At 34.3% G+C, this 22504-nt stretch overlaps 3 protein-coding genes across 3 annotated transcripts in view; all 3 read left to right on the top strand.

Annotated features, from left to right (window-relative positions):
- LOC134851802 (recQ-mediated genome instability protein 1-like) overlaps positions 1-22504 on the top strand; it is a 234447-nt gene that overhangs the window by 154624 nt on the left and 57319 nt on the right. The gene's annotated exons all lie outside the window — the stretch shown is intronic.
- LOC134851896 (vacuolar fusion protein MON1 homolog A-like) lies at positions 4993-9385 on the top strand. Its single transcript, XM_063868170.1, has 6 exons — positions 4993-5265; positions 6797-7029; positions 7268-7402; positions 7787-7960; positions 8428-8581; positions 9167-9385. The coding sequence occupies exons 1-6, from the start codon at positions 4993-4995 to the stop codon at positions 9383-9385; spliced, it is 1188 nt and encodes a 395-aa protein (XP_063724240.1).
- Positions 10727-14295, top strand: LOC134851805 (vacuolar fusion protein MON1 homolog B-like). Its single transcript, XM_063868044.1, has 4 exons — positions 10727-10820; positions 11681-11827; positions 13644-13771; positions 14042-14295. Exons 2-4 carry the CDS (start codon positions 11704-11706, stop codon positions 14111-14113), a joined length of 324 nt encoding a protein of 107 aa, XP_063724114.1. The 5' UTR covers positions 10727-10820; positions 11681-11703; the 3' UTR covers positions 14114-14295.

Below are 22504 nucleotides of genomic sequence, written 5' to 3'. Positions count from 1 at the left end.
CAAGAAAAGGCGGTTGAAAGGCAGATAGCGCAGAGGGTTGGTTTCCAACACAAATACAACTCTGAAATCCATAAAAAAATCGAAAAAGATTTAAATTTTTTTTTGTCTTTTGACGTGGGCGAGGGTGTTTGGAACTTGAACGGGAAACGATAAGCAAGGGTATTGCAACCGGGTACTAGACTTTCCTTGTCTTAAGAGTTTTGTTTTAAGAATTTTCGAAAATTTTAAAGGTGTCCCAACGTTTTTTTTTGTCTCAGCTCTTCTTCGCCACTGTGTTCACTATGCCCAATTTTCAACCAGGCATATTATGGTGTCTGAAAGATCAAAAGTACGATTTAAATAAGAATATCCAAAAGAAAAATCTCTGCGTAAAGTTGTTTACTGTAAAAAAAAGTCTACTACCCGATTGCATTAGATCCGATAAAAATATTTCAAACTGAATTACATGCAGTATTTTTAGATTTATTATTAAAAAGATATCTTTCATTTTGCAAAAAAGTACCTGGCATCCCTCGAACTTTTTGTCTCTGTCTTGTCAAACCCAAAAACCGCATCTGCACTAAATACGCTTAATTAAATGCTCAAACTTTAAATTAAATGTTTCAGCAAGTTAAATGGTTCATCGATTCTGCTGAGCAATTTTTTTTGCGGAGAAACGTCTATTTGATTACTCTTGCTGTAGTAAATGTAGTAAATTGCTCAAGCGTGGGCCTTGTGTGCTTGTTATGAGTTCTTTTAATAGTATTTTTTGTGCCGAAATCTTGTCGGCTTTAATTCCGTCTGCTTATTTTCCGATTGATTTTTTTCAATTACTTCGTTTTTTTTTGTAATAATGGTCAAAGTTTTACAACATGTTTTGGAAAAATTTAAATCAATTTTCCATTTTTTTATAATTAAAAGTGAAATAATTAAACATAGTAAAAAAAATTTTCGATTTTTTTAAGTTTTTTTTTATAGTTTTCATAATTTTTCGTTATGTTTTTCAGTTTGCACAATGAATTTGTTTTAAACCTTTGATGCTTTTGATTGGTCAATCAGTTGTTTTTTTTTCATATATTTTTTGGTGTAAGTAATTGAATTTATAAATTTTCGCAATTTTTTTTGAAAATTTTTGTTCATCGCTTCTTAGTCCATTTTGTATTGAAAATTAGCTATTTAAATTGAATTAAAAAAGCCCAAATTGCCAGCAAATCAGAAATAATAAATTCTATTTTTTTTGATTTTTTAAATCAAAATTGCTAGACGAAATCATCGTTTTGCAATGTCAAGTTGAATTGCTGTCTGCTAAGTTTCCTAATGCATTTGTTGAGTTTCTCGAATTTTGGGTATTTTCAACAAAATAAAGTCTAGTGAAATAACCTTTTGTGTTTTGTGTTCGCTAATGAAAAAAAAATATGTTGATCGGTTTTCGGTCGTTGATCCGTTTTCAAGTGTTGTTCCTTGTTGTTTCAGGGAGGTGGACTTGAAAGTTATTTTTTTTTCAATCAATAATTTTTTCGGATAAACAGGTGTCTGCTCAAAAATTGTTAACTTAGTTGCCACATCACTGATTTTTTTTCTTGTAGTTGTTTTCGTGATTTTTCTTTTCTTTTTTCCACATCCTTGTAGTTGAATGTGCAAGTGTCGTTCGTTCTTGTCTCAGGTGGGACGTAAAATTGCAAAGTTTTTTTTATGAAATCATATTTTTTCTGCTGAACTTGTCTGCTCGAAGTTTTTTGACGTTGTTTCCTCTTCGTAAATATGTTCCGTTGCTAATTAAATGCTCAAATTTCTGGCATGTTAGCCTAGAATGGACTTCCATCGAGACATACGAAAATAATTTTAAGTAGAAATAGTTTTTTTCAACGTTTTCCTTTTTTTCGACTATTTTTTTGAGTGTGTTCAATCGCATATGGTGCGAAGCTCAGCTTCACCTGTGTTAAAATTGCAAGTTTTCAAGTGTCCGGGAACAGCGCGAAGACGCTTCTGTAGGTCTTCTTGATTTTTTGTCAGAGTTTGGCTTTTGATTTCTTTCCAGTGCAGTTTTTACTGCTTAGCGGAAGGCAAATTTTGCTCCAATGACCAAAGTGCCCAAAATTTTGCAAAAAAACTCAACTCACCTAAGTTTTGGAAGTGGAAGTTGACTTTAGTATTGCACTCTGAAATAAGAAAAGTCACTTAATGATCCACTTCTCAATTTGGACTATTTTTTTTACCTTTGCGAGGAGCTTGGGTATTTCATAGGGTTACTAAAATTTCTTTCCCAGAAAGAACTTTGTTCGCCGAATTGCTCAACGGAATGGAAATTGTGCTCTCCAATGACCACAGTGCGCTAATAATTGCGAAAAAACGTGAGTTAAGTTTTGAAAGTGGATTTTGTTTTTTGTAATTTAAGCTGAAATAAGAAAAGTCACTGAAAGACCCAGTTTTCTCAAAGTGGACTTGTTTTATTACCTTTGCGAGGAGGTTGGGCATTGCATAGGGGTACTAGACTTTCTTTCCCCAATAGAACTTTGTTCACCGAATTGTTTAACGGAATGCAAATTGTGCTCTCCAATGACCAAAGTGCCCAAATGGTTGCGAAAAAAACGTGAGTTTTTAAAGCTTTGAAAGCGGATGTTGATTTTTGTATTTTAATGTGAAATAAGAAAAGTTACCTAATGACCCACTTTTCTCAGAGTGGACTTGTTTTTATACCTTTGCGAGGAGCTTGGGTATTGCATAGATGTACAAGACTTTCTTTCCTAGAAGGAACTTTGTTCACTGAATTGCTGAACGAAATGCAAATTGTGCTCTGCAATGACCAAAGTGCCCAAATTCTTGCGAAAAAATTGAGTTACGTGAGTGGAAGTGAATGTTGATTTTTGTATTTTACTGTGAAATAAAAGTCACCTATTGACCCACTTTTCTCAAAGTGGAATTGTTTTATTACCTTTGCGAGGAGCTTGTATATTGCATAGGGTTACTAGACTTTCTTTCCCAGAAAGAACTTTCTTCACTGAATTGATTAACGGATGCAAATTGTGCTCTCCAGTGACCAAAGTGTCCAAATTCTTGCGAAAAAACATGGGTGACTGAAGTTTTCAAAGTGGATGTTGCTTTTTGTATTTTACTGTGCAATAAGAAAAGTCCCCTTATGACCCACTTTTATCAAATTGGATTCGTTATTTTACCTTTGCGAGGAGCTTTTGTTTCACATAGGTGTACTAGACTTTCTTTCCCGGAAAGAATTTTGTTCACAGAATTGCTTAACGGAATTCAAATTGTGCTCTCCAATGACCAAAGTGCCCAACTTGTTAATTAAGTTTCGAAAGTGGAAGTTGATTTTTGTATTTTACTGTGAAATAACAAAAGTCACCCTATGATCCACTTTTCTCTAATTGGACTAGTTTTATTACCTTTGCGAGAAGCTTGGGTATTGCAAGGGGTACTTGACTTTCTCTCCCTGAACGATATTAGTTCACACAATTCGGCACTAAGCGTCCATGCATCACGTGACGCAATTATGCCTGCATTTTAGTTCGTACTAATAATTTCATTTTGTGCTCGTTCTTTTTAAATTTACGGATGCGATGTAGGTTGTAGATGCAAGTCATTTGACTTCATGAATTTTGGGCATGTTTTTGATATAATTGTTTGAAGTCTGTTTTTTTAGCGTCAACTGATTTTTTATTTGTTAAATTCCTTTTTAACCAAAACCGATGGGCTGGGTTTTTGACCCAGCTTGGAGTGTTTTCCATTCAGGAAGTATTTCTATTGAAACATTTTAAACATTCAGCTCAAATTTTGAGTTTTCATTTTGAAATGTCAATGTTAGTTGTTTCTCAATTTTATTGTAATTACTCTAGTTGCATTCATGTTGAAGATTTATTTGGCTACGCTCGCCTCTTTAATTTAGATTCAATGAATTAAAATTCAATGATAATTTTTGGTGGTTTTCGAAGAAAAAAAATTTTAAACGAAATATTAAATTTTTTTTCTATGTTTTGTAGCTAAGATAATGTCCATTTCGTTTTTAGGTCATTCAATTTTAGAAATATTTTCAATATGTGCCTTTAACTTTTTCCTTGGACTTTAGCTATTTTTTCTCTACATTTCTATCTTTTTTGTCTGATCGAAGTTCTGGGTTTTCGAATTGGAATTCCGCTTGATTATTTTAAAAACTAATCGATTTTTCTTGTCTCCTTTTTCTTATTCAATTTCATGAGGTTTTTTATTGAATTTTTTCAGTCTTTTTTGTTTTGACTAAAATTTTGTTTTGAATTCCAAAATGACTTACAAAATTTAAGACATCCTGTTTTACGAAAACCAGAACACACTAGATTCATTTTTTCTTATTCTGTCTGATTTACAACTGGTTCATTGCGCGTCTCGTGAGAGTGGTTTATGCATTCTAACCAAGGTTAAATTTTTGATGTGAGTTGAACTTGTTGCTTTTTTGATTATTTCTTGCGGATACTTGGTTAATGAAAGAAATGTCAAATGCACAATTTTACGCCTTTTTTTAATTTATAATTGTCTAAACCGCTAATGAAAGAAAATGGCGCTCATAAAGGAGGCTTGAAATTGTAATTCGAAAGTTGAGTATGGTTCAAATAGCTGACAATCCTTTTTTGGGCTTTCTTATTCATTTTTTTTTTTCAATTCATTGTTGGCTATGTATTGAGTTTTTGAAAAGAATTTTATTTTTGCTATTTTTTAAACAAATTGTTCTTTCGCTTGTCACTTTTTTCAATAGAACTTTTGTGGAATGAAGCTGTGTTGAAGATCTCGAAATGAGGCTTTGCATCTAGTTTAAATGAAATTTCGAATAATGAATGGATGAGTAGCAGTTTTTCAGTCATTTTATTTCATACTTTTTTGTATTGCAATAGTGTGACGCTTGGCTTAACAGAATTTCCAGAAAATCTGGTCCTGTGAAAAGTTTTTGTGCTGTAAGCTGTTCTTCTAAGCAGTTGCTGTTTAAGATTTGATGAGTATTTCACAGAAGCATTACCTTCTCACGTGATTTAAATGAACTCAATTAACATCGGAGATGAGAGCAGTATAGAGAACAGTGATGACGCTAGCAGTGACCATGACTTTGTAGACATCAGTCACGACGAAGATGCGCAGAATCTGGTCTCGGATCCGAACGGAAACATAAGCTTGCCGTCTGCGCGTGTAGTTACATCAGAGTTGCAGTCGTTTCTCCTTTCTGACAGTGGGGACTACGGAGTGGAAAGCAGTGTGGATGAGACCTTGATATCGCCCTTGAAAAGACACCCATCGGGGCTGACAGTTAAGGTCAGTGTTGGCGCCGAATGTTTGAAAATTAGAAGTTATTTCGTTACCTTGCTCCATAGTATTTAGTTCTACGTTTTTGATTAAATATGAATTCAGTTAGTTTTCGGTTATTCAGTTCGTATGTTTTGAGAGAAAGTTCAAATTTGTTTTTGAAGTAGAAAGGAAGTTTTCAGTTACACACTTCAATGACGAAGGTACGAATTGCCCAAAAAAGATGAATAAATTTCAAAAAAAAATTAATTTTGATTGTTCTGAAACATTCCATGGTTCGGTAGCGCTGACTTCAATGCTTAGGATGATAAATGCCCTCTGCTTGAATCCGGCCAGAACCCATTTCTTTTTGCAAACTTAAAAAAAATCCGTTTGGAACCCAGAATCCGACCAGAACTCAGTTACCCCTACCTGGTTACTTGGATAGCGGTAACTTCTATGCTTAAGACGACAAATGTCTTGTGCTTGAATCCGGCCAGAACCCACTTCTTTTGCTCATTTTTTATTATCATTTTTTGTCGGCTTAGCTGCTAAAGAGCAGTTTTTTTTATTTTGATTTGAGCAATTTTTTTCCTTCAATTTGTGATCTCTTACTCACTCGGATTTTCTCCTAAAAGAACAGCTTGTCCTTTTTTGTTCAATGGTCGTGGTGAAGACTTTTATATAGGTCGTGATGATTTTTTGGATTTTTTTCATGCTCAAATATGATTTTTTTTTTGCGATTTGATCTTCGATTTTTTTCCTGTTCATTTGATTTATTTTTTATAAAAGGAAGGAAAACTTTACTATCGAACAGCGAAATTGAAAATGTCACGAAAAACGTGAACGACCTCAAGTTTAGAAAAAGGATATAATTTTTCAGATTGTCCAGCGGAATATAAAGGTCTCAAATTGGGTTAATTTTGTCTAAAAAGTTCCAATCATTAATTGATCTAGAAATTCTAAGAGCTTTAATGATATCTATTTTTATTTGAAATTTGTTAGCCAAGTTTTTTTTCTGTTTCGTTGCGTTCATTGAATAACTTTCTGTTGGCTGTTGATTTTCACGTTTTAAGAAAACTTCAAATTGTTGTATGAAGCTGTTTCAATTTGAAAATCAATCTGTTAATAGTTAATTGTATCAAAAAAGTGTCCGTCATAAATTGTTCTTGAAATTAACAGAGCTTCAACCTGATATACTGTTTCTTTGAAATTTTCCAAATTATACTTGGCCAATCTTCTGTTGGCTATTTTTGTAGATATAGTTTTCGGACATTTTTCGAATTTTTCATTTGCCGAATTAGCTCCGTCGCTGGCTGAAATTGCTTTGTTTGCCGGTTATAATAAGTCTGATGCTCCGCTTCGTCTCTGTGTCTCAAAATAGTGTCAATCATAGAAGATTCTTGATATTCAAAGAGCTTAAGCTCACATGTTTTTTAAGTTAAAACTAACATTAGTGAACACAGAAATTTAAGTGTTGGCTGTGTTTTTTGTTTATCGGTCAGGTTTTTTATCAAGTTACTTCAAACTGCCAACTTTATCTGCTCATATATGGTTGCAGGAGATCCAACGTCGTGCAGGGTTCCAAAACTCCACCGACACTTCAGATAATGAGTTGAGCCAGTCAATAACGAGTAGTAGCGAGGACTCCTCGAAGTATGCAAGTGTCGAACATGGGGTGCACCTGAATCGGAGTGGGACGCTCGTTATTTCCGGTCAGAGTCAAGAGGAGTTGAGTGCAATCAAAGCGAGACAGATTTTGATGACACAGGAGAAACACATGTTCATTCTGAGGTAGGATAAGATAAAACAGGTTTTGTAGATTTTCAAGAGATCTCTAGCTCCCGGTTTAATCGCCAACTTTCATAGAAACTTTACTTCTTTCGCTACCAACCGGCAGATCTCCATTTTTTTCCGGCATCTTCTGTTAATGTATGTTACGGATGAAGTTTTTTGACACGAATTATAAAGCATTAATAGTAGATAACGCTTTGGAGTTCTGATTTTTAAAAATAGTTTATGGGTGTTTCAGCTCGGCAGGTAAACCGATCTACACGCGGCACAGTCAAGAAGACGAACATCTTCCTCTGTTCGGAGTGATGACTGCGCTAGTTTCATTCATCAGTGTAGAAAATGACACCCTAAGTTCGATCAGAACCAAAGACAGGTTGGTGAAATTATACATCTTACGGGACAGGCAATTTTACCCGCATATTATAAACACTCTAACATGTACACTAAATTTTATTAGATTTGTAGCGCCCTCCACTTTTCCCGTTTCCACCCACCAGTATTTTTTTTCGTTTCGTTCACCATAAACTTTGTTTACGGGGTCCAAATCTTTGCAAACGCTTGTGATTAGCAAGTTTTATTCAAATGTTCAAAGGACGGGCGGTTAATTTCGTATTATCTTGATTCGTAATGTTGCTGAGTCCAAGGTTTGAACAAAAAAATGGTCTGGTTTTGTAAGAGAGCGGCAAAAGAATCAAATTATAATATCAAGAGACTATTTTCACCGCTGCATTTAATCATTTCACTTCATTGGCTGCAGACTGTTCGTTTTCCTGGTGAGGTCACCTCTGATATTGGTTGGAGTGAGTGGCTTGAAGGACTCCGTGAACCAGTTGGCGAGACAGCTGTCCTACATGTACAACCAGGTCATATCACTAGTCAGTGCCAAGATGCTACAGGCCAGATTCAAAGTCAGAGAGAACTACGATCTAAGGTCGGCTGCTGTTATCACTTGCATTAGTGTTCTTCATTCTTTCATAGGAATGTAGCTAGTAACTATGGCCTATGCCAGACTTCTTCTCCAAATGATTTTTTGTGCTTCGAAAAGAACTCACATGGTGTCAACAGTGGTACCATTTTAAAGACAGTTCAACAATGAGTTTCTTTCCGAAACAGTTTGTATCAAGAAAGTTCTCTCGGAAAAAATGATCTGAGACGAGACTGTTTAAGGCTCCAAGTATTTGTAAATGGAAATAATCTGACTTGGCCTTTAAAAAGAAATAATTGCCACGCATATAAATGTCCTGACTTTTATTCATCAGCTGTAAAGCTATATAGTTTTATAAATTAAAGCAAATAGATGATTTCTACTGTTCTTTGATCTCAGAAACGCCATTTATGCCAGCCTTTTGGCTATGTTGGTTATTAATATGGCTATGATGGTATATTGGACGAATGTAGGCGTCTGCTGGACGACAGTGGTCGGAAGTATCTGGACGGGATGTGTGACATGATGGAGAACAACCCCAGTGTGCTCTTAGGCTCAGTGCACTGTGTCAAACTGAAGGGAAACATCAGAGATCTCATCGGAAGGAGTTTAGTCGTAGATGTCAAGGCAAGTCATGAAAAATAGATGTAAAGTCACGCGGTCGAAAAATTGACCTTAAAGAGATATTATTCATAACGTCAGAGTTAAGTGGAACAGACCAATGCTAGTTAATTTTATGTTCAAACTATTTCAAATGTTCTAGAATATTCAGATCCCGGGTTAGGGACCTTTTCAAAGAAATTTTTGACAGCGTTTATTTTTTTTACGATTGTGCATCTATTATTAATTGATTCGGTTTTTAGTTCTGCTCTTTCGAATCAATTACAATGTCGGATATTTTTTGACCGAGTGTTGTGACATTTATTGCAATTGGACTCTGCAACGAGCTGCAGAATCATATTTTTTCATAAGTCTGAAATGTTAAAGTTGCGTTTTTGTTGGATCGATCTTGCATATAATGCAAAATAATGCCTTTCTGTTGGATTGATTTAGCTAAAATGTTGAAAAAATGCATTTTGGGTTGGAATGATAGTGCTCAAATTTGAAGAAGAACCATTAAAAAGTCTCTTTCTTCATTTTCACGATGCAAATTTTGAAATAACGTCAACAAGTCACAAAAACTGTCATGGAACAATTGTGTTGATTTTTTAGGATCTAGTGTTCAACGTGTTGATGGCAAGAAACCAACTGATCCAGTACTCCCATATGCGATCTTGTATGTTGCAGCCATCGGACATGCACATTCTGTTCAATCTAGTCGCCAGAACAGGGAACTTCCGCGACACTGACATCGCCCACTGGCTCCCCATTTGTCTTCCAGGTCCATTCAATTTATCATTTTACACAAGCAGTTCTGATGTTCGAACTTAGAAGCTTGTTAATCTTTTAACGTCTCAAGCTGTTGTTGCTCTCTAAAATAGCTGATTGTCAAGTTAAACAACTAAGTATTTGCAACACCTAGTAATACTGGCTGTTTAACGTGCTAGAGTAAGTTTTTCATCCAAACAAGGTTTGCCATACAGCAGGATTTCACATCTCGTGGAGTTAATCGACAGTTTGTTGTGCAGGCACGAGTGCTCGCTCTTTTTTAAATAATTTTTGAAATCATTGTTTTACTTTGTGGTTTAAAAAGAAGGAAGAAAGGCAGTGTCGTCCGCACGGTTACCCAATTCAGACGATTAGCATTTATTAATATTTTAAACATAAGGTAAGAGCAGTAGAGGTCAATAACCGAGCTTTTCGACACTTCAATAGCGGTTTATTTTTTTTTACTGGAAGTTCCTTTTGAGTTTTCAGCATATTGTTGACTGTTTGATAATTGAAATAAATCATTAAATTTTTCACGAAAACCATACTTTTTAGTGAGTACTCTTATATAGGTTTTGGTGATTTTATTTATTTTTTCAGGAAAAAGTCTTAAAAAAGTCTTAACATTTTGATTTTTCGTAGTTTGACTTGTGATTTCTTTATAAGTTCAGTGCATTTCCATTGTTAAAAGGAAGGCAAACTCCACTATCGAACAGCAAAAGTATAAAGGTCACGAAAAACGTGATCGACACGATTTCAAAAATGGAAATTAATTATCAGATTTCCCAGCGAAATTAAAGTTTTACCTATTGATCCAGTTTTCTCAAATTGGGTTGATTTTAGCAAAAAAAAGTGTCCATCATAAATTGCTCTTCAAATTCTAAGAGCTTTAAGGCCATCTTTTTTCTTCGAAATTCAAAAGTTGAAGGTTTCAGTTTCCTTGCGTTCACTGCTCTTTTCCAACTATCAGTTGGCTATGTTCGTATGTACATGTTTCATACACTTCAGTTTTCCTCGTTTAATTAACGTTTTTCAAGTGTGCTTATACTTAAGAGTTGCTGATGTTTCTTTTTAGGGTTCTTTCTTTAAGATATGAAGAGTGGTAGGATATATAAAGGGCTTGTTAATATCTATAGTCGAAAATCTACTGGTTTCAGCTTTTGTTGTTGGTTTTCGAAAAATGAACAAAGAATCTGTTGAACAAGAATTGGAGGATTTTTTTTTTAAAAAAGTACTGGTTGGCCCAAAAACAAACACTGCCTTGTATGGAAACTCATTTTTGTTTGCAGGATTTGACGAAAATGGATTTCTTCATGCACTTGTTTCCTATCTAGACGAGAACACGTGTTTGATTATGCTGAGTGTAGATTGCGAGGCATTTCCCAGGCTAAAAGAGGTCAAGGATCAAATCAAAGCCAAATTACGGAGAAACAACTGCTTCCACGAAATTGCATTGGGGCTGAGAGAGACCGACACTTTCAATGTTTCACATACAGGGGTGTTCAAATTGAGTTGTGTCCAAAAACTGTTGCAATAGTTCTAACTAATTAATCGATAAAAACAAAACAGTGAATGATTTGAAATACCTTAAAGAGAAATTGTGTCGGTCAATTTGGATCTAGAATTATTGATCAGTGCGGAAAAAAACATAGCAATCCGTGCTATTAGTCTTCACTTTTTATTTTAACTTATGACATTCAGTGATTTGTGGACTCCCTGACACGCAAAATCACTTTATAATGCGGAAAAATATTTTTATCTAATTAAAATCATTTTTGTTCCGACCATTTGAAAAATGTGGAGGAAATTTGTATTCGGGTGTGTTTTAGTTTTTCTTTCAGTTTTCCACGCTAAATCAGGTACCACAAAAAATCATCGGAAAGCCCCTTCAGTCGTGATTGAAACGACATTTAAAAATTTCGAATGTTCTCAGTTTTGAGAAAAACAAGTATACAATTTTTTGATTTTTGGTCTAATTTCAATCTAATAAGGTGGGCGTGAAGGCTTGTAATAATTAATTTATCCTTAATTAGAGCCGTGAAAACTTAGTTTACTTGAGTTAAGTTAGAAAGTAGTTTTTAGCGTCAATTTGGGAATCAAAAACTTCAATTTTCAGAAACTTTCTGCAAAATTTTTTGTTTTGTTTTATAGTCATTTTTAAACTGTTTTCAAACGGGTTATCTTACTCTTGCTGTCGAATTAACCTGGGTTATTTTTTATTCAGATTTTTTAGTGCAGTAATTTGAATTTTTTTTCTTCTATTGTCAAAGACTATGGTCGGATCATTCTGTTTTTTTTCTACCTAGTTATCCCTCAGAAATTAACATTCCGTGTTTAACACCCCTGGTATACATATAGGTCTGTATGATTTGAGACATTTCATGTACAAGCAGCGCCAGTTGTTGCAGTTCACAGCTCCTGCCTTCAGTCTGCCTTACGACACTCCTGTAGAGCAGTGCAGGCTGTTCCAGTTGTACAAGCAGATCCATCACAAGTTACACTCGGGTAAATACGTGTAAACAGGGTTATCCTTTTGAGAAAAGATAATTATCACGAAAAAGAAAGATATCTCAATATTACACTGGTGAACAAAATAAAAAGTGGAAAATGCTCACTTATTTGGTTGCACTTTTGCTATAATCTAGATCTGTAGTGTTGGAAATTTCATAGAATGTGTTCTCTGCTTTATATGTGGCTAGTGTTTGAGTCTTATTAAGCGTACGTGGCTGAGTGCATGAGACTCATAATCTCGAGATCGCAATTTTACTTATTCGAGGCTTATTTCTACTCTATCTTATAGCACTTCAAAGAGCTGCTTTTTCTGTTCTCGCTGCTAGTGTTTGCAAAGCAAAGCATCGCCTCTGTGTAATAATTTATTTTAAATGGTGAAAAATTTAGACCTACAATAATCTGATAAAAGCTTCAAATCTAAAACTGAGACTTTCAGAGATGATTTTTCAGATTATTTTCATTGTCCAAAATGATTCTTGAAATTAGGTAATTCAGAGATTTAAAAACTTGAATTTGCGTTTAAATTTTTCCACTAGTTTTGACTGATGATACGCTAATTGATTAATAGAGCATTTCATGGAAAAATATACTGGGCAACATTAATAGGCAATTGCAAATTTTCGATGAGCCAAAATATTACTCATAAAGAACGATTTGAGAACAAAGTCCATATGCTTGCTCTGATAGCTAGGAGCAATGTTTGAAAACTTGCATTGAAATTAAGTTTTAGAAAAATTTTTAGCACCCAAAAATCATCTACTTTTTGAAGTCAATAAAATAAATAAACCGAAGGTTACGCCATAAACAAGCTTTTTTGATAAAACTGGGGCTGCTGGTTAATTTTTACTTAACTGACTTGCTTGCATAAAATTAGTACGAAATCAGAAGTACCACAATTTAAGCTAAATATTTTTTGATGACACTATAACATATAATAAGTTAAAGGCTGTGAGAAACAAAAATCGTCAGCAAAATCTTGCTAAATCTTAGATAAGATTGCAATCAAGGAATCTTTTTTTTCAAAGTAGCCTTCTACAGCGTGTAAACCAGGAGTATTTACGATCTGGTCCTTTTAAGCCGAAAGATTTTTAAAGCGCTCTTCGACTAATCAAAAATCTGAAAATTGGACGAATGATTGACGAAATAAGAAAATTTGGCATATTTAGAGACCCTGATTTTATTAATTGTCGATGACGGTAGCTCAGACTCTTATATAGGTCGTGATGATTTGTTTTTGCGTGAAAAGTCTTAAAATTTGTTCAGGCTCAAACTTTTTACTGTTTGACTTTTGATTTCGTTCTAAGTTCAGCTCAATTCTTTTGTCGAAAGAAAGGCAACTTCCAGTATCGAACAGCGAAAGGTCACAAAAAAAACGTCATCGACTTCTATTTTCGAAAATGGAATTTAATTATCAGATTTGCCAACGAAAAAAAAAGTTCAACCAATTGATCCAGTTTTCTCAAGTTAAAAAAATATTAAAACCTCTTTATCCAGGTTTCTCAAATTGGGTTAATTTTATCAAAGTAGTGTTAATCATAAACTGTTCTAGAAATGCAAAGAGCTTTAAGGCCATCTTTTTTTCTTCGAAGTTCGGAAGTTGAGATTTTTTCTAGAACTCATTGGTTTTTTTTGTTCACTGACTCTTTTTGTTCTCATTGACTCTTTTCTGACTGTCTGTTGACTGTTCTTGGAGATTCGCAAAATGAGATTTTTCAAAAACGTCAGTATTTTAACTGTTTAATTGTGTTCCTTGGTTCTTTTCAACAGTCTGTTGGATTTCTTCTGAAGCATTAAATGTTGCTGGTTTTAGGCCAGAGACCGTTCAAAATAGTGTATCAAGCTACCGACTCCGAAATAATCCTGGGTTGGCTGACAAGTATCTTCGAGGTGTACTGTTGCTTCACGCCTGTCATCAGCAAAGATGACGCCATCGGAAAGGTGGGTGGAGTCAATTCGAAATGATACAAGTGTTATTGGTACATAATGTAGTTTTTTACACAACTAATAGTGGGTACAGTTTTTTCTTCCGTGGGAGGGGTTCGAAAAGCTTTAAAAAAACTGGTCCACCTTTTTTAGTTGAATTAATTGAATTTCTGAACTCTGCCAAAACGTTTAAAAGACTTTTTTTACTTTCTTCGCTTCAGTTTTTTTATTCATATAAGTTGATGTTTCCTGAATGTATCAGCTTTTGTATCATTTCGCCACTAGGTTAACAAGGTCGTGGAAATGGTCAGAAACGAAGAAGACAAGTTATTCCTAGTCAATGCTTATACTTTTTGAAGCTCCTCGTGAGAATTATCTTGCAGGAAAATGATGACCTTTATTTATTGATAGTGAAATATTTTATGCTGTCCTACTTTTGCTAATAGTTTTAGTAGATTTTGTTATACATGATCAATTGTCCTCTATAAACTACATATCGTATGAATTTTTCAATTTGGATATATTTATCAATTTAAAGACTCGAATCACTACCTTTTCTTCCATAAGCCATCAGACTTGAAGAAATTTATATGATTCTACTTTTTTAGGTCGTCGTTTCAAAACAATTTGTTCATATCGGTCAATTATTTCGGCTGCCATTTGATAAAGTGATACGATATTGAATTGAAGTGGATTGTTCAGGGCCTATGTGATATAATTTCCTGTCTAAAAGAGTAAGTCCTCTTAAAATGAGTTGTTTTTGCTCTCGTAAATTGATGTTTTATTGATCGCAAATTGATCACTTTATTTAAGAGATTGCTGAAATGTTTTTTTTTTCAATACAGTGAACGGCTTTGCAAAATTGACTTCATAATTGACCGGACAAGCCGCTTTTGGTACTGACTAACGCACTTGGAAATTAGTTTTCAGAGCCCATGTACCTTTTGAGAGCCCATGAGAGAAAGTCAGAAAACTCGTTTTTCGATCAAATTTATCGTATTTCCCCAAAAATATGTCAAAAACTGCACACTTAAGCTAAACAGGATGTGAAGTGGTACATGAGAGCTTCAAAGAGACCTTTTTACAAGTAAATTTGTTGAAATTCAAGTCATTTCTGTGACAGAAGGAAGCTAGTGTGATTGAAAAGCGTTAAAACGATTGCTATTAATGTGTTACTGGACCTTTTACCTCTGATTCCCTTCATCTTTTCCGAGATATGTTTTTCTTGAAAAGCTTTGCTATAACCAACCTGAAAGCTGTTTTTAAGACCATTGTAAAACATGAGAATTTCATTGCAGAGCAGATAGAAAGGGTATTGCGACCGGGTACAAGACTTTTTAATACATTAAAGTGCTGCCACTCATTTTGATTCTTTCTTAGCATAATGGTAACGTCCATGCTTGGAATGACAAAACATGGGTCGCTAATGCGAAGTTTTTTGGGTAATTTTTATATTGCCAGGCTATCGTTCGTTTTCTTTTTCTCGGCCTATTTGCGAATGCATACATGGATTTTTATTCCTTTTAAACAGTTTTACCTGTTGGAGGATATCTATTATATATTTAAATGCGGGCTTCGCTATCTCTCCAAGTATAAGCTTTTTCAACGTCTTATTTTTGAATGTTACAAAAAAAAAGAGATGAACATGATAAATTTTTCATAGATCTAATTTAGTCTCATTTAGTCGGCTAGTTTGCAATGGCTTGTTTGCTTTTTTTTGCAGCTGATGCGAAGCTCGGCTTCGCCTCTGTTAATAAGATTTCTCGGCCACTATCTCACCATGATTTCACTATCTCACCATGCTTAAGATTTTTTAACGTCTTGTTTTCGCTTATTTAACAAAAGAATATTTTTCACGTTTAAGCTATATCGTATATTGCAATGGTTAGGATTTTTTTCAATTTTTCAGTTTGAATTCAGTGTTAAATTCATCAAGTTTGAAATTAGCAGCCCAATAGTAGGATATTGTCAGAGTTGTCCTCCATATATGAATAACCAAATCCTTTTAGTTTACGAGATAGGCAATTTTTAGATTTTTCAAAAATTTCGGGAAAACTTAATTTTGAAAAATTTCTCATTTTTGAAAGTCTTACCCTGTAGTTGGGTGCTGTCAGGGTACTCCCTGGGGTTGCGAATCTTGCCTCCAACTCTCACTTCTCAAATCGTTGTAGTTTTCGAGATATGAAGTTTTTTTGTGATTTTTTCAAAAAATTTTTCAAAAACTTAGATTCTTAAAAAATTCCTAGAGGTTGAAGATCTCAATCCTGTTGTTGGATTTTTTGAGGGTATTCCGAGGGGTTGCAAATCTTGCCTCTGATTATGGTTGCTCAAATCCTTGTAGTTTTCGAGGTAGACGTTTTTTTGCATTTTTTTTTCAAAATTTTTCAGAAAACTTAGATATAAATTTTTTTTTTACAAAACTTGAAATTACCATCTCTGGAGTGAAGCTCTGTCAGGTTACTCTCACGAGTTGCGAATTTCGCCTTCAAATTTGACTGCTCAAATCCTTGTAGTTTTCGAGATATGACGTTTTTTATGATTTTCTAGGAAATTTTCAAAAACACCTAGATGTTACAAAGTTCCAAAACTTTGAAGATATCAATCCTGTTATTGGAATATGTGAGGGTTTTTTCAGGTGGTTGCAAATGTTGCCTTTGAACAGGCTGCTCAAATTATTTTAGTTTTCGAGATATGACGTTTTTTTTAGGATTTTTTTTTTTCAACATTTTTCAGAAAACTTAGATATAAAAAATTTCACAAAAATTGAAATTATCATCTTTGTAGTGAGGCTCTGTCAGGGTTCTCACAGGAGTTGCGAATTTTGCCTCCAAATAGGATTGTTCAAAATCTTGCAGCTTTCAGATATGACCTTTTTTGTGATTTTTTCAAAAAGTTTTCGTGAAAAATAATTTTTTTTTTTTAAATTTGAAATTTCGAACCTGTACTGGGGGGGGGGGGGGGGGGGGGGGGGCTGTCAGAGTAATTTCATGGGTTGCAAATTCGGCTTCCAATTAAGAATGCTCAAATCATTTTTGTTGAAGAGATATAACGATTTTTTGTGATTTTTTGGAAATTTTTCAGAAACTCAAATTGCAGAATAATTCGTCAAAGTGAAATTCCCAACCCTGTAGTTGTGTACTTTCAAAGATTGCGAATATTGACATCAAAAAAGAATGCTCAAATTTCGGTTATCGAAATGTGATTTTTTTCTGGTTTCTTTTTTTAGAAAATTTAAGGTGAAGTCTCTCAAAATTTGAATTTCCCAATGTTGTAGTTGGGTACTGTAAGAGTACTCTCAGGAGTTGCAAATCTTGCGTCCAAATGCGACTGCTCAATTGCTTTCAGTTTGCCAGATCTGATGTTTCTTAATTCATTATAAACTTTGATATAAAAAAAATTCACAAATTTTTATGGTTTTTCAAAATTTGAATTAAAAAACGAATGAAAAACTTAACATAATTTGAAGTTACTCTCAAGAGCTGCAAATCTTGCGTCCAAATGCGACTGCTAAATTGCTTTCAGTTTCGCAGATATGACGTTTCTTTGTTCATTTTAATTTTTTTGTAGAACTATAAAATTTCACAAATTTTATGGTTCTTCAAAATTTGTATAAAAAACTTGAATAAAAAACTTGCAAAATTTGTAATTACGAACCCTGTAAATGGGTGCTGTCAGAGTACACTCAAAGAACAGTTCTTTTGAGTTGTTGAAAATTCGAAGCACCGGAGGTGCGTTACTCGCGAGTATTTATTTATTTCTATAATTTTCAAATCAACCAGCTCCAATTTTGTGATTATTCTTCGTTTCATTTTTTTGGGCTTAAATGGTTTCCGCTCATAGTAGATCGGCTTACTTGCCTTTTATTGTATCATTTTTTTTGTTTTAGAGTCGAAAGTAGATTTTTTGCGAAAGTGTTTCTTAACAGTTTTGCGTCAAAATAAACTTAATTCGCGACCAATGTATGAAGTTCAGAATTTGATTTCAACCAATTGTCTTTGTTCGGTCTCATTTTCTGTCCGCTTGCTTAAAATTTTGTATTCAGTTGGTATCACGAATAGTTTGAATATCCGCATCACCTCTGTGTATCAAAAAAGTGTCAATCATAGAATGTTCCTGATTTTCGAAGAGCTTATGATTTAACCGAGTATAAATTTTTATTGACAACATATTGTGATTTCCTTGCGAGAGCAAATGACTTGTAATCGCGAAATAGACTTTTATTCAGTAAATAGCTTATAAGAATTTGAACTTGCTTTTTTATGGAACATCAAAACCTTCGAAACCCTTCACGCTTGTACAGCGAAAAAGCGCGTGCTTTGGGATTTTAAGGTCCGGTCTTCGAATCCTGGCCGGACCTTGTTTTTTTTCGGTACCTTAGAATTTGACTAATTTCTGGGAATATCTAATTATTCGAACTATTGTTTTTCTGGTGTATTTTTGACGGCTTAATTTCCAATTTTTTTATGTTTCTAGAGGTCTGAAATATACTATCTTCGAGTAGTGAAACATATCAACTCATGAGGTTTTTTCGGGCATTTTTTTGTTTTCGACTAAACGGTCGTCTAGCGAAGTATTATCGTCCTTGTGGCTTCTCGGTCACCGATACTATTTTTTATTTAATGCTAAAGATTGTGTTTTGCGTTTGTGTTTTCCAGACTTTTGCTGATGTATTTCCTTTTTAAGTGTTTTTTCTACTTAGTGATTTCTGTCTCTTTTTCTTTTGGTCAAATTATTTATTATGAATCGTTGTTGTTAATAAAAAATGTTAAATCTGAAAAGTATAAATTTTTGAAATGCGTTCTGCTATTTGGTCTAATTTCCTGTCAGTCAACGGCGTCTATTTTGCTTGTCTTATTTCCTTGGCAGTGTTTTAAGCTGCGGTAAGTTTTTCTAATCAGGTGTTAAACCTTGAAAAGAGTAGGGTGATTATTCAGGTCGCGTGATTTTTTTTTTCAGAATATGTCTTAAATATTGTTAACGATCAACTGTTTCTAGGTCAAACGGAAGGAAAAAATTTTCTTTAATCACAAAAAAAAAACAAGAGTACCCGGTTGCTGTGCAAGTAGCTCAGAATGTTTTGACCAAATTCTGAAAAAAAATTACATGAAAATTTTTCTCTTGCTTTTTTCAAATTAATGTTTCTTGAGCGTGGTGTGATGAAAGTATCTGAAGCAAACCTGAATTTTAGGTATATTCGACAGTAATAGAAAAATAGGAAAATCGGTAAACGGTTTTGTGGAAAATTTATCAGAAAAAAAAATTCAATTTGTTCCAAAAACGCAGTATAAGTTTCAGTAAACATTTTGCCTACAGTTTCACAATTTATCCTTTTATATTAAATCTGCTGGCTTGCTTCAAGCGTTCGAAATTAGATTTAAAGCCAAAATCCCAAACCGACACTGAGAAACATTTTTCTCGACACTGAGAAACATTTTTATGTCGTTCGAATCACGACTGAGAAGGCTTTAATATGATGTATCTATTAGCCCATTTCGATGATTAATTTTGGGTCTTGATCTTGCTTGGAAACCAAAAAAAAAGGCAAAAACTCAAACAAATCCGACTACAAAGCTCCTCCCCATTTTTCAAATGTTCGGAACAATGACGAAAAACTGGTCGTTTTCAAAATTGAATTTAACTACTATACTTGTTCATCTTTTCGATCCAATCTTCTAATTCTGGTAATTTTATCGAAAAAAATGTATATCTTCAAAGATTTTAGAATTTTCAAAAAACATTTAGTTGATTAAGTTCGAAATTCCAAAAATATGTTTCATTTTTTTCTGCTTACATAACTTGGCGAATCAACATGGCCTTTGATTTCGTTTACTTCATGTTTTTTTTGGTATTTTTGTTTCAACTAATGATTGACAGCTACGTTAACAATTGGAATGCAGACACGTTTTGGAAAAGGAAGTGAATATTTTCTTCAGACAATCTTTTTTTTCAGTTTCGTACATTGTACCTGTGTATCAAATCAGTTTTAAAAAGGGCAGTTTAAAATACCGTTTAAACGTCTGTATTTTTAGACTCTCTTTCAAGTTAATTGAAATAAAAGCCACAAATTTTTATCATGCGGAAGTCATCGTTGTTTATTTAATCAGGCCTCTTGTTTAGTGCTTTTAAACGTTCAGGGCGTTTAATCGTCTTAATCAAAAAAAGACATATTTATCAACAATGATTGCTATCCCGGATTTCGTGTTGGTTTTCCTAGGGACTTCCACGCTTTTCGGCTAATCTTCCGTAGCAGTGATTCAAGCGTTTAATTGTCCCATATCTGGTTTTTTATTTAGTGAAACTCAGAATATCGACTTTAATCTTTTTAGTAGGTAACGACAAATGAGGAACTTCATCGCCTCAAATTCAATTCAGCCATTATGTGCTCATATTATTTGGCGTAACACTCAGAATATCGACTTTGATCGTTCTTTTTTAGTAGGTAACGACAAATGAGGAACTTCATCGCTTCAAATTCAATTCACCAATTGTGCTCATATTATTTGGCGAACAAACCATTTGTCCCGCACAATGCTATCATTTGTTTTACACCGGGATCTAAAGTTTGTTTCACCACCTCATTTGAGGGCAGTGTAGCTATACTATTACCGGACCAGACATCGGTTAAGTGTTTCTGAGGAAGACACCATTAACAAAGGACCATCTTGAAAAACTCTGTCAATCATAGAATGTTCCTGGTATTCGAAGAGCTTACGATTTATTCGATTAAAAATTTATATTGACAACATATTGTGATTTCATTTGCGAGAGCAAATGACATGCAATCGGGAACCAGACTTTTTATCCAGTGAACAGCTTATAAGATTTTGAACTTGCCTTTTTATGGGACCTCAAAACCTTCGAAGCCCCTTCACGCTTGTATAGCAGTAAAGTGCTTGCTTTGGGATCTTAAAGTCCGGTGTTCGAATCCTGGTCGGTCCTTTTTTTCGGTACCTAATAATTTGACTTATTTCTGGAAATATTTGATTATTCGAACTTTTGTTTTTCTGGTGTGCTTTTGTCGGCTTGTTTTCCAATTTTTATATATGTTTCTCTTTAATCAAGCCTCTTGTTCAGAGCTTCTAAACTTTCAGGGCTTTTAATCGTCTTAATCAAAAAAGACATTTTATCAACAATGATTGCTATATCGGATTTTGTGTTGGTTTATATAGGGACTTCCAAGCTTTTCGGCTTACCTTCAGTAGCAGTAATTCACGCGCTTAATTTTTCCATATCTGGTTTTTTGACCAGTAACACTCAGAATATCGACTTTGATCTTTTTAAGTAGGTAACGACAAACGAGGAACTTCATCGCCTCAAGTTCAGTTCAGCCGTTATGTGCTCATATTATTTGGCGAACCAATACTTTGTCCCGCACAATGCTATCATTTGTTTCACACCGGGATCTAAAGTTTATTTCACCACCTCATTTGAGCACAGTGTAGCTATAGAATTACCGGTTACGTAGCATCATTTAGACAACTGTGTAGCATCATTTAGACAACTGTGTATTCATACTCGTCAGTAGGCACACTTTTACTATTTTAACCAATCAGAATCAAGACAAGGGAGAACTTAATAATTATTTATTTCTTAAATCTGCTTTCCCATCTCGATTCTGATTGGTTAATACAGTATTCGTTTGCTTATGGACGAGTATGAATACGCGGTTGTCTAAATACAGACCGCATTCCATTATTACCTGACCAGACATCGGCTAAGTGTTTCTGAGGAAGACCCCTCTAACAAAGGACCACCTTAAAACACTTTAACTGTCTCGAGACGAAAGATTTTAGCTTTTTTCTATGGCAGTTGCAATATCTGTGTATCCATAATTTAGCTTAATTTGGCGTATTGAAAACTGCTTACCGCTGTCTCGCTCTTTTATTAAATCTGTAGTGTTGAAGTTTCGACACCAGAACGTCATACAAGCTCGTAGAAAGCTGTGTCAAGAGCTTGAGATGGCGAAAAAGGAGTAAGCGACATACCATTAAAACGCTTTTATAGCAGTAAAGTGCGTGCTCTGGGATCTTAAAGTCCGGTGTTCGAATCCTGGACGGACCTTTTTTTCGGTACCTAATAATTTGACTTATTTCTGGAAATATTTGATTATTCGAACTTTTGTTTTTCTGGTGTATTTTTGTCGGCTTAATTTTCAATTTTTATATATGTTTCTCTTTATTGAAGCCTCTTGTTGAGAGCTTCTAAACTTTCAGGGCTTTTAATCGTCTTAATCAAAAAAGACATATTTATCAACAATGATTGCTATATCGGATTTTGTGTTGGTTTATATATGGACTTCTACGCTTTTCGGCCTACCTTCTGTAGCAGTAATTCACGCGCTTAATTTTCCCATATCTGGTTTTTTGACCAGTAACACTCAGAATATCGACTTTGATCTTTTTAAGTAGGTAACGACAAACGAGGAACTTCATCGCCTCAAATTCAGTTCAGCCGTTATGTGCTCATATTTTTTGGCGAACCATTACTTTGTCACGCACAATGCTATCATTTGTTCCACACCGGGATCTAAAGTTTATTTCACCACCTCATTTGAGCAAAGTGTAGCTATAGTATTACCGGTTGCGTAGCATCATTTAGACAACTGTGTTTTCATACTCGTCAGTAGGCACACTTATACTATATTAACCAATCAGAATCAAGACAAGGGAGAACTTAATAATTATTTATTTTGTAAATTTGCTTTCCCATCTCGATTCTGATTGGTTAATACAGTATTTGTCTGCTTAT

The sequence above is a fragment of the Symsagittifera roscoffensis genome, chromosome 7 (genome assembly GCF_963678635.1).
Source record: "Symsagittifera roscoffensis chromosome 7, txSymRosc1.1, whole genome shotgun sequence".
NCBI classification, from domain to species: domain Eukaryota; kingdom Metazoa; phylum Xenacoelomorpha; order Acoela; family Convolutidae; genus Symsagittifera; species Symsagittifera roscoffensis.
The sequence above is the reverse complement of the archived record's forward strand: the minus strand, read 5'-3'. Positions and strand labels throughout refer to the sequence as shown.